Source organism: Sorex fumeus, unplaced genomic scaffold, assembly GCF_029834395.1.
Source record: "Sorex fumeus unplaced genomic scaffold, SorFum_2.1 ptg000061l, whole genome shotgun sequence".
In the NCBI taxonomy this organism is placed as follows: Eukaryota; Metazoa; Chordata; class Mammalia; order Eulipotyphla; family Soricidae; genus Sorex; species Sorex fumeus.
The window spans coordinates 43,834,015-43,845,638 of NW_026606118.1; the positions used below are offsets into that span (position 1 = coordinate 43,834,015).

At 47.7% G+C, this 11,624-nt stretch overlaps 1 protein-coding gene across 1 annotated transcript in view; it reads left to right on the plus strand.

Annotated features, from left to right (window-relative positions):
• The window catches only part of WDFY2 (WD repeat and FYVE domain containing 2), a 205,264-nt gene extending 194,013 nt beyond the window's left edge, over positions 1–11,251 (plus strand). The window contains exons 9-12 of the mRNA XM_056126109.1: positions 2,516–2,617; positions 3,520–3,650; positions 6,431–6,539; positions 10,230–11,251. Coding sequence (XP_055982084.1) covers positions 2,516–2,617; positions 3,520–3,650; positions 6,431–6,539; positions 10,230–10,259 — 372 coding nt within the window. The 3' untranslated portion in view covers positions 10,260–11,251. The remainder of the gene's footprint in view (positions 1–2,515; positions 2,618–3,519; positions 3,651–6,430; positions 6,540–10,229) is intronic.
• The last annotated feature ends 373 nt before the right edge of the window (positions 11,252–11,624 follow it).

The window sequence follows — 11,624 nt, forward strand, 5'->3', positions numbered from 1 at the left end:
TTGGTAGCTTGCCAGGCTCTCCGAGAGAGGCAGAGGAATCGAACCCAGGTCAGCTGCGTGCAAGGCAAATGCTCTACCCGCCGTGCTATAGCTCCAGCCCCTGGAAGATGACAGCATAGATAAATTTGGTTTTTGGATTTTTTTTTTTTTTTTGGCCACACTCAGCAATGCTTAGTATTAACTCCTGGCTTTATGCTTGGATCACTCCTGGCAGGGCTTGGGAGATGTACGGAATGCCGGGGATTGAACCAAGGTCAGCCACATGCAAGACAAGCGCCCTACCCACTATCAGTCCAGTCTCATAGAAAAGTCTGTTAAGGGTAAAATATATTTATCTAAAAAATTTATATTCTTTAACAAAATATTATCTAATAAAAATCATTTTTAAAATCATTTGTGGGAAGGGGCCTCCAAGCAGTTTTCAGGGAGCTGGAAATTCAGCTGGACCCACCTCAGTAGAGCTGGGGACCACCAGGGCCACGTACAGCAGTGCTCAGGAGCCCCCAAAGGCCACCCTGCTCAGAGGGCCCTGTGGTGCCTGGGATTGAGCTCCTAACTCATGTGTTTCCAAACTCTGAGCTCTCTTCCTGCCCCACTTAGTTCTCTTATTTTTAAACTCATGCAAGAGCCCAAAATTCACAGAGCAAACCAAGTCATCCCTCTTCTCTTTGTATTTAGACAATCACCAGACCCAGAATTAGTCTTGAAAATCTCTCTTTTTAAGAAAACCTAGTTTTAGGTTGATTACTACCTATAAGGTTGCAGAGTAGACTAAACCCCAAATCTGTTCTGCCGTGTTCCAAAAGGTTCTGTCCAGAGACGGCTGGAGCCTTGCCTGCTGGTGCTCAGTGTGCCTGTCAGGGCGGGCCAACGCGGGCTCCACATTCCTCAAACTTACTTTATTTCAAGCCTGACTTGTAGTGCCTAATGAATCATGTTGGGGTTCCTGGTTTGCATTTTGGGGAATCCCTGGGATTAGGTTTATTTTTAAGATTCCTTGGAGTTGGTGATGTGAGAAAAGAGATTCGTCCCTCAGTCAAATGATGGCATCAGTGGCAATGAGCACAGAGCTCAGAGGCCAATGTAGAATCACACTGTGCACACTCGAGAGGGGTTGTTTTTGTTCTGTTTTGGGGGCCCCATCCGTCAGTGCCTGGGAACTGTACCTGGCTCTGTGGCCCCTGGTGGTTCTCAAGGGACCAGGTATCCTGCTGGGATTTGACCCAGGATCAGCCACATGCAAAGGAAGTGCCTTCACCTCGTACTGTTTCCAGCACACTATCAAGACTTGCTGAAGAATGAGTCCGAGGCGTTTGCCTTGTACACGGTCAACTGGTTCAATCCTCGACATCCCATATGTTCCCCGAGCACTGCTCAGACTCATTCCTGAGTGCAGAGTCAGGAGTAATCCTGGAGCATCACTGGGTGTGACCCAAAAAGCCAATGAGTAAATTAATCTTTTTTTTTAAAAAAAAAAAAAAGAATGACTGTATGCTTAACACAACTTTTCAAAAATATATTTTTATTAAAATAGCACTGTGTTTTTACGATTATGATCATCCTGTTGTTTGTTGATTGCCTCGAGCAGACCCCAGTAACGTCTCCTTTGCCCTAGCCCTGAGATTTTACAAAGTGCCATATTCAAGACTCTTTCAGGGTTAGGAGAATGAGACCCATCATTGTTACTGGTATTTGGCATATTGGGTACACCACGGGGAGTTTGCCAGACTCTGCTGTGTGGGCAGATTACATTCGGTGGCCTGCCAGGTTGTCCAAAGTAAGAATGAGATAATAAGATATCCTTTTTATGTACGTATCATTTTTAATACAACTTTAACCCTTTTTGACAAAGAGTCCTCGTGAGTAGGGTTGGAGAACAGTGAACAAAGCCAGAATACTGTTTGACCCCAGAAGCAAGAAGTAAGGCCTTTACCCTTATGTCCTGCCATGGTGGACCATGGACAGGCTTTGATCAGAGTCCATCCTACAGCACAGGAATCTCTTTACCATATATGTCCCAAGTTGTGTATATTATAGATAGTCAGAGCAATGACATATAACCAGAGCACATGAGATAAAAGTCCTAAACCATGTGCATGGCTGACAAGACTCCTGTGATATGGTCCCACCTGTCTTCCATCTTCCTTCTCTCAGTGCATTGACCTGACCTTACCACCCCCAATCCACAGGTCTCAACATTCAACATTCTTAGCGACCACGTCCAGAATCCTAACCTGGGCTGTCCCATGTTCATAGCACTCCGTGCTTCTCCTCCCTTGGAACTGATGCTTATTTCAGGGATTATTCATTTGGCATCTGCTCTCTTCCAATGAAGTGTAACACCCCATGTTGGTAGACACCACATCCTGAGTCTGCCATAGAGGCATTCCATAAATGTCTGTAAGTGATTGAGAAATCTCACCTCTGCATCTTACACACTGTAGGTCTCACCTGTGTCAGTGGTTCTGGGGTCCTCACCACTCACTGTGACCTTTTGTGTCTTTTATTTCACAAGACACCCGAGTGGCTGGACAGTGATTCCTGTCAAAAGTGCGATCAGCCTTTTTTCTGGAACTTCAAGCAAATGTGGGACAATAAGAAAATTGGCCTGAGACAGGTGGGTGATCGGATGCCTTATCAGAATGTAATAGCAGAGAAACAGCTTCTGGTGATCTTACAAGGAAAGGACCCTGTGGGCGGGAGTTGTGGGGATAAGTCATTATCCTGGGGTTGCTTGTGACTGCACACTAATTTATTTGCTTTGCCTACTGTAGGTTATTCCTACTGTGTTCCGTTTCCATAGTGACCTGTTCAGGGATATGATTTTAGAATTCTAGGGGCTTCTACTAAAATGCACCTTGAAATTGGAGAGGTCAGGCTCAGCTCCTAGTGTTACCAAATCATAAGATTGTTAGAGAACTAGCCTTAATTCCTTCTTCACTTTTACTCACCCTCCTCCTCTCTTAGCCTTTGTTGTTTAGTCCAGAGTTTCTCCACCTTCCCTCACTGTGAACAGCTTCCAGTCTTGCCTTCTCCTGGTTGGCCGCTACTCTTGTGCCAGGGTCCCCCATGTATGTGATTCTTCACCTCGGTGCCCTTTGGGATATCCTGGACACCCCCCACCCAGTTGAGAAATGCTGTTGTTTTTTTTTTTTTTCATACACAGCCCTCTCAGTCAGATTCCACAGTTGGGTTTGGTGATGACACATTAGCCACCAAGCTTGAGCGTGGCCGAATTGGATACAACAGATTGAATCAGGTTTCATCCACTTTATTCAGCACAGTCTCTGCTAGGAGACGACACTTCCCGGGTCCTAAAATGACCTGACTGCGGGCTGCTTCCGTTGCAGTTCATCCTGGGAGTAACTGAAACAGCACGATGGGGGCAATGAGGAAGGGCCGGGTAGAGGTGTGTCTCAGCAGCCCTTGTTCTGGACGGAGCCCCAGAGCACAAGACCTTCAGTGTACAGGGCCCTGCCCGCTCGCTCCCACCTCCAGCTCCCTGTCTTCTCTCTGCAGCACCATTGCCGCAAGTGCGGGAAGGCCGTCTGCGGCAAATGCAGCTCCAAGCGCTCCTCCATCCCGCGGATGGGCTTCGAGTTTGAAGTGCGGGTGTGTGACAGCTGCCACGAGGCCATCACGGATGAAGAGTAAGTCCCAGGGGTTGAGACTGTGCCTGTGCCCAACACCCCCACGCCCCGCAAGTAGTACCCCCCTCTGGGTTGAAGACCATTCTCTGGTTTCTCATCAGAGCATCTAAATCTTTTGCCTTTCTTAAAAAAAAAATTTTTTTTTTTTAGACAGAGCAAACAGGCAAAGCCATCCCTTCCCCCCAGAGAACTGGTTTCTCCTGTGAGGTCAAGGAGAAAGAGCACATGAAGAAGATGAGTCCATTCTTCTCTAGCCCAGAGGCTGTGCACTGAACGCGGATGATCGAACCCATACTGGAGTGTGGGAGCCCCAGCTAGTGTCTCTGGAGGAACTGCAAGCAGGCCACAGAGTCGGGCAAAGTCAGGCTACTTTCAGGCAGGAAGTTTCTGTTTCCAGGAAGCCTGAATCCCATCCTTGAAGCAGATGAGTCCAGTAGCTCAGCCGCTCCATCTGGCTGGTCCTGTCTGGCCTGCCTACGGCCCCAGGGCCTGGACTACTGCTCCACTTTGTAGAGGTGGGGCTGATCTGTGTGGCCCCTTGTGTGCTGGCCATTTGCAGGCCGCCCCAGATGTCCACGGGATGCCCTGGAGCAAGATTCCCTGTTAGTGGCCGCCAGTCAGGTCCCATAGGAACGCCTGGTGAGCCTCGGTCATCAGCCTCAGCACCTTGAGTGCGCCAGACGAGCATCTTCTGTGGGAAATTACGGGAGTGAAGCTTTAGCATGTGATGCCCAGGTGTGGGGGAGCTTTCAGAATTCTTAGGTATTCACACCCAACCTAAAAGACTTCCTCAAGTATTTACCAGCTGTAAATCTGTGATGGGACTTAATGAATCTTCATCAAATTGGAGAGCTGCAAGGAACTTGCGAGACGTTCTGGCCGAATTCCTTATTTCTGGGATAAGAGCACAGACACTGAGCGCGTACGTGACTCTTCAGTAAAACCAAAGTCGTTCTCAGTGTCGTAAAGCAGTTGCTTCTGTTAAACCACAGAGCACTGCTCGCCAGAGCTCACTGTGGGGAGGAAAGGAGAAAGGCGCTTCCAGCAGGGGCAGAGGGCGACAAGCTCTCTACACTGCTGCTGCCTCTGCTGCTTCCCGGTTTGGCCTCCAGCAGTGTGGGGCTGACCCGCACACACACACACACACACACAGTGCTCTGCTAAGCCGCTGTCCTGCTGCATTTTCCCTGTGAAAGCATCTGCCATCGGCAGTTTAGTGGCTTTCTTACTAAAAGAACTGCAGACTTCAAACAATACAAGACAAATAACGATGTTTATTGACACATTTTTCTACTTCTGAAAAGCATTAGCATGTCACAGAACACTGAGGCTGCAGTTACGCTCTGTGAGAAGAGGAGAAAGGCGGACCCCGCTTTCTAACAGGCCCGGAGCGTTCAGTGAACACACCCTGGTGCTTCTTAAGGAAGGGGCAGCGCCTCACCAGCTCTTCTTTCGGGCTCCAGGCCTCGTCTTTACAGGGCTGGAAGCTAACCTGCACTGCAGGTTTTGATAAATATTTTTCAAACTGTCAAGGGCCAGGACATGGCTCGCGCGGTAGAGTGTGTGCCAAGCATGTGTGACACCCTGGGCTTGGTGCCTAGAAACTTTCTCCTTACTGGAAATTGAAAGTAGCTCTCAGGAGAATTTTGAACTGTGAACCATTTCACTAAAAATTCAGTGCTAATATGACCCTAGGATATCATCATTCATATTCAGTACCTTCCCCCCCCCTCCGCCGCCTCAATTTTAAAAATTGAATCACTGTGAGATGCAGTTACGAAGTTTTCATGATTGAGTTTCAGTCGTACAATTTTCCAACACCCATCCCTTCTTCATCAGTGTACATTTCCCACCACTGGTGTCCCTCCTGCCCCCTCACCAGTCTGTCCCTATGACGGGCACTTTTCCCTCTCCTCTCCTCTCCCCTCCCTTTCTCCACTTCTCCCCCCTCTCCTCCCCACCCTTTTAGGCACTGTGGTGGGAAATGTACAATGATGAAGGGATGGTGTACATTGTACACTGTGGTTTGCAATACTGTTACCAAAAGGTTATCATGCATGTCGCTTTATCTCCTTTCCGCACCTAGTTCTTGTACAGAATGATTACTTCCAACTATCATTGTTATAGCGGTCCCTTCTCTGTCCTAACTGCCCTCCCCTACTGTGACAAGCTTCAACCATGGACCAGTCCTCCTGGACCTCATGTCTACTGTCTTTGGCAATATATATGTATGTACACACGCACACACACACACACACACACACACACACACACACACACATATGTAGCACTGTAGCACTGTAGCACTGTCCTCCTGTAGTTCGTTGATTTGCTCAAGCGGGCACCAGTAACGTCTCCATTGTAAGACTTGTTGTTACTGTGTTTGGCATATCGAATACGCTACGGGGAGCTTGCCAGGCTCTGCCATGCTAGCAGATACTCTTGGTAGTTTGCCGGACTCTCTGAGAGGGATGGAGGAATTGAACCTGGGTCAGCTGCATGCAAGGCAAATGCCTTACCTGCTGTGCTGTCGCTCCAGCCCATATATGTGTGTGTGTATGTATGTGTGTGTGTGTGTGTATTATATATTATATATATTCTGCAAGTGAGTGCTATAATTCTATGTCCTTCTCCCTCTGACTCATTTCCCTCAGCATGATGCTCTCCATGTCCATCCATGTTTCAGCAAATTTCATGACTTCGTTTTTTCTAACTGCTGTGTAGTGTCCACTGTGTACATATTTTGTACCTTTACTCTTGAAATGTCCTTGTTCCCGCAGACGTGCCCCTACCGCCACGTTCCACGACAGCAAGCATAACATCGTGCATGTGCACTTTGATGCCACGAGAGGGTGGTTGCTAACTTCCGGGACTGACAAGGTTATCAAGGTAGGACGGCCCCTTTCCAAACTCCCTCCAGACACCATATTATTAGTAGGACACATTGTTTTGACTTATTTATGTAAGAAATGAACACCATGTAGGCTGATTCACAGCCACCTCTTCACAGACTTACAGTTTATTTCCCTGTGACTTGAAAGATTGCGTTGATGGTAACTTGAAAGAGTGACCCTAGCATCTGTCAGATATACACTGCAGTATTAGTAACTCTAGTCTGTTTGTTGTGCATGACCACCTTCACCGATTTTGCTGGTCCTCCACCCAGCCACCCACCCTTCCCACCACCACCCCCAGGCACCAATCTGTGATCTGTGGGTTTGAGGGTGGTTGGTTTTTTTTTTTTTTTGGTGGTGGTGGTGGTGGTTTGTCTTTGGATTCCACGTGTAAGCAAGATTCGACAGTATTGGTCTTGTCTTTGACTTATTTCCAGTCACATAACACCTTCAGAAACCATCCATGCAATTGTAAATGGCTAGATTTCCTTTCTGATGGCAGAACAGCCTTTGATTATACACATTCCACATTTTCTTTATCCAGAGATGGATTCTTTGGTGGCTTCCATGTCTTGGCTATTGTAAATCATGCTTCAGTGAACATGGCCTTTAGGTATCTTTTGTGTATGTGTTGGGGGTGGGGGCCACACCAGGCAGTGCTCAGGGGCAGCTCCATAGTTGGTGCTCACTCCCAGCGATTCTCAGGGAACCATTCAGTGCTGGGGATCAATCCAGAGCTTGTGCTCACCCTGCCGAGCTCTCTCTCCGGCCTGCAGATATCTTTTTAAGTTCGTGTTTTCATTTCCTTCAGATAAATACCCATACGTAGAATTGCTGGGTACTGTGGTAGTTCTGCTTTTAACTTTTTGAAGCACTGGTGATGGTACCAGTGAATGTTCCCACCGACAGCACACAGGGCTCCAGACCTCCTCGTCCATGCAGAGGCTTACTGTCCTGATAACCAGTAGTCACCAGTTCACATGCATGGTGGTTTTTGACTTGCAACTCCCTGCTGATGACCAATGTCAGGCACCTCCCATGTGCCTATTGCTGATCTGTATGTCTTCTTTGGGAAAATGTCTATTTAGCCCCTCCCTCTCTTGGCAGGGGCTGGAGGGTGGGGTAAGGGAGGGTGCTCTGAGCCTCCAGGATTGGTCCCATTAGTGCAGGGTGTTGAGGGAGATCAAGCTCAGGGCCTGGCACTTTATAGGCAAGTGCTCCAACTCATCCAAGCCCTCTGCTCTCCTTTGCTTCATTCTATTTCAGGGCATTTTACTTTGCTTTGTCTGAAGGTGAAGGGATCTCCCGGGCAGTGCCCTGTGGGCCAGTCCTGGTGGTACCTGGCCTGCCTGATTGCACAGTGTGGGACCTGGTGGCTACCAAGGTTACCGGCCATGCTGGGGGTCAAACTAGCCTTGTACATGCAAGGCATGTGTCCCCTCACCCCCAAAACATCTTCCCAGCCCTTCTTCCTGGGGGAACTAGAGGTGCAGGGATCCAACCCATGGTTCCTACCCTTTGGTCTCCAGCCCTACCCAGTTTTTAAATTGGGCAGAGGGGTTGTTTGTGTTTTGTTTTTGCTGTTACTGTACTATTTTTCTCTTTTTTACTTTGCCAGTACTGTACATACAATTACTGTACATACTGTTGACCTATGTGAGTCATTGATGACTTTTTTTTTACTTAATTTTTTATTAGTGAAACACCATGAGGTACAGTTGTAGACTTACAAGTTTTTGTGCATGGGTTTCAATTATACGATGATCGAATACCCATCCCTCCACCAGTGCCCATTTCCCACCACCACGGGTCCCAGTAGCCCTCCCCCCCCCCAGTCTCCCCATCCCACCCTACCTCTGTGGCAGGGCATTCCCTTTTGTTATCTCTCTCCTTTTGAGTACTGTGGTTTGCAAAAGAGACATTGAGTGGCAATCATGTTCGGTCTATAGTCTTCTTTCAGCATATTTCTCCCATCCTGGGCGGATCTTCCCAACACCCTTTATTTGGTGCTCCCTTCTCTATCTGAGCTGCCTATCTGAAAAGTAACAAAATAGGAGACTAACACCCAAGAATAGCCGAGATAAGTACCAGGAGGATTACTCCATGACTTTGAGGACAGCAGCACACGCTAGGGGAAAAGGCAGCTCATTGATGACTTTTGGTGTTTATCCTTTTCAGATAGGATTTGCAAATACATTTTCCTGTACTGTAGGTCGCCTTTTCATTGTGTTGGGTGTTTCTTTATTGTGCAGCTTCTGAGTTTGATTTCGAATACCAGCTGACTTCAGAAGCTTTCCCACCTGTGGCCTTTTGGAGACGCAGGAGCAGGAGTCTGTTCCTGGGCTAGCCTGGGCGCTGAGCCACTTGGAGCACCTGTTCCTTTCAAAGCCCCATGCTAGGCACTAGCTGTACACAACCAAATAGGATGTGGCTGCTTTCTACAGGAAATAGCTAGTCTAGTGGGAACAATAAACTGTCCCTTAAAAATTAGATCCACATTTTGTGCCAGAGAGATAACCCAGGAGGTAAGGTGCTTGCTTTGTACCTGGCCAAACCTGGTTCTATTGCTGGCACCACAGTTGGTCCACTGAGCATCTCCAGGTATGTCCCGATAAGCCTCCCACCATGGCGCAGAAATTTAAAATTGAATCCCGGTTAATGTGGGGGGGTTTTGAGGGTGATGGCGGGTGGGGGATGTGTCACACCCAGCAACGTTCATGGGTTACTCCTGGTTTTGCACCAGGAATCACTCCTGGTGGTGCTCGGGGAATTGTATGGGATGCTGGGAATCGAACCTGGGTCAGTGGTGTGCAAGGCAAATGCCTCACCTGCTGTACTATCACTGCAGCCCCTAGATTAACTTTTTAAAAGACAGCTGACGATAGGTTATTGGTGCTGTGGTCAAAGAGTACTCCAGACAAGCATTGCTTTCCAGAGTAAGAGATGGTGCTCCTGGGGAGTCATGGAGGCAGTGGGGCTTGAGTCTTTATCAAGAGGCAGGACTCGAATAAGCCAGCAGGTAATAAACATAATCTTTTCCCGGTGAGATCAATTATTCCAGACTTATCCCTGAAGGGCCTTGCTAAGGACTCTGGATGCAGTACCACAGCAGGGGCTCAAGCCAGGAGGGCCACAGCTGCGCCATTCCTAAAGAAACACCGAACACAGGCTGCACTGAGAAAGCACTTCCCAGGCCTATTCTGGTCCATTCTTGGAAGCAGAGGGAGGCACTTAAAATAGCCCCTTTGGGAGCTTCCAGGCCTCTGAGCTCGTTTAAAGTAAACGAGGAGCCTAGGTGCCTTTGTATTGTGAACATGAAGTCACTTGTAGAACTATTTGGAAAATAAATAAGCCACAGAAGGATGCACCACGCCCGTGGTGACCCATCTGGTGCCTACTGTGTATTAGATTACCCCCCCCCCCACACACACACACACACCCTCCCCACTGAGCAAATCTAAGCTGCGACATTATTCCCCTTTAGCTGGATTATATTTTCCAAGTGCCATTGTCTTGTCTTCGAGGTGTATGCTCAACTTTTTAATGGAGAAATGCTACTTCATTTCTTCAGCTCACTTGTTCCTGTGCTGTGTGGTAGTGCGCTAAATCAAGAAGTTCTCTTGAGTTCAGTTCTCAGGACTGCATGCAGTTTGATTTTCATTCATCGTATTCCTCTTTTTGACAGTTGTGGGATATGACCCCAGTGGTGTCTTGATGAATCAGAAAGATAGCATCTCCTCAAGAAACGTTCGATCCATCCAAATCATTACCGGAGCTGTAAGAGACGCCGGAGAAGTGAGAGAAGGACCTGCCTTAGTTTGCGTTACCTGCGCACACGTGAGCTCGTGAGCGACCACTCCTGAGGGAACTCTTTCAACCTGTTCATACAATATCAAAGAAGATATTTTTTTAACAAATGGTTTATACGGTCTGGCTGTGCTTCGTTGTTTTGAGTATACTGAAAACCCAGCGTGGGATGTTTCGTTTTTCTGTTTTTCGGCGCTTCATTTTGCCTGTGCCCTGTGTGTTGGAGGGATGAGGGCAGAGTCTGTCTGGGGGATTTGGGGTCGTTATAAAAGTGTTTCCATGTGTTCTTTGCTTCGGCAGGAATCTCATCAGCGTCTTTCTCTCTAGCTCCCCTCCCCTTCCTCTGCCGTTCTTCCAAGTGTATTTCCTCCTCTCATCCACAGTGTTTCTGCTTTTATACAAACCCTCAACTTCGAGGTGTAGAAAACGGTTTTTGTGGATTTACCAACTGACTTCTTGAGTCGTGCCAAGAATGATTTGCTTATAGCGTCTCGCCCCTTCATGTTCCCTTCGGGTAGAGATGACCTGTGTCTGTCAGCTTGCTGTCTTCCCCACTGAAAGAAACAGAACAGGCTGGCCTGAGATCGGCCTCACAGACGCAGCTAGTCGGAACTCAGCGCCTTGGCCCTCAGTGCCTGGATCCTTTTTAGTTCAGTTGGGCCTTCGGCGTCCTTTCTGTTTTAGTGTTACTGACTCGGCTCTTCCTCACTCATGATAATAGAAAGAAAATGAGAAGCAAAAATCGGTCCTTCACCACACGTTGCTAAGATGTGTTTTTCCATGTGGCGTCTCCTCTGACCTTGAATGTGTTAGTGACAGCAAGATTGTATGCTGCTCTCCTCACCTTCTGTGTTTGGTCCCCTTTCAAAGCTAGATATTAAAGATTTTTATCTTAATGTATTTTTATTGGAACACTTTGCACATTTTCATACTTAAAAAAATGTGATTTCAGGCTAAGGGTACTGACTTCGATAGTTTATGCTCTGTTCCTATTGGAAATATTTTTGTTTTCATAAGTGAACCTGAAGAACTCTCATCTTAAGGGAATCCAGGCACACCTGATAAAGTGAAATATTGTCACGTATAGTGACTCAGCTTGGGAATATGGAAATCTTTGGTTTTGGATTTGGCTTGTTTTCCTGGTGGTCCCAGGGATCGAGCCCAGGTTTGCTGCAGGCAAGGCATCCCTCTGCAGCTGAGCAACACCTCTGGCCCCAGACGTTCTTTTAATATAACCTGATTTTCAGTCCAGAGAGAGAGAAAACTCAGCCTG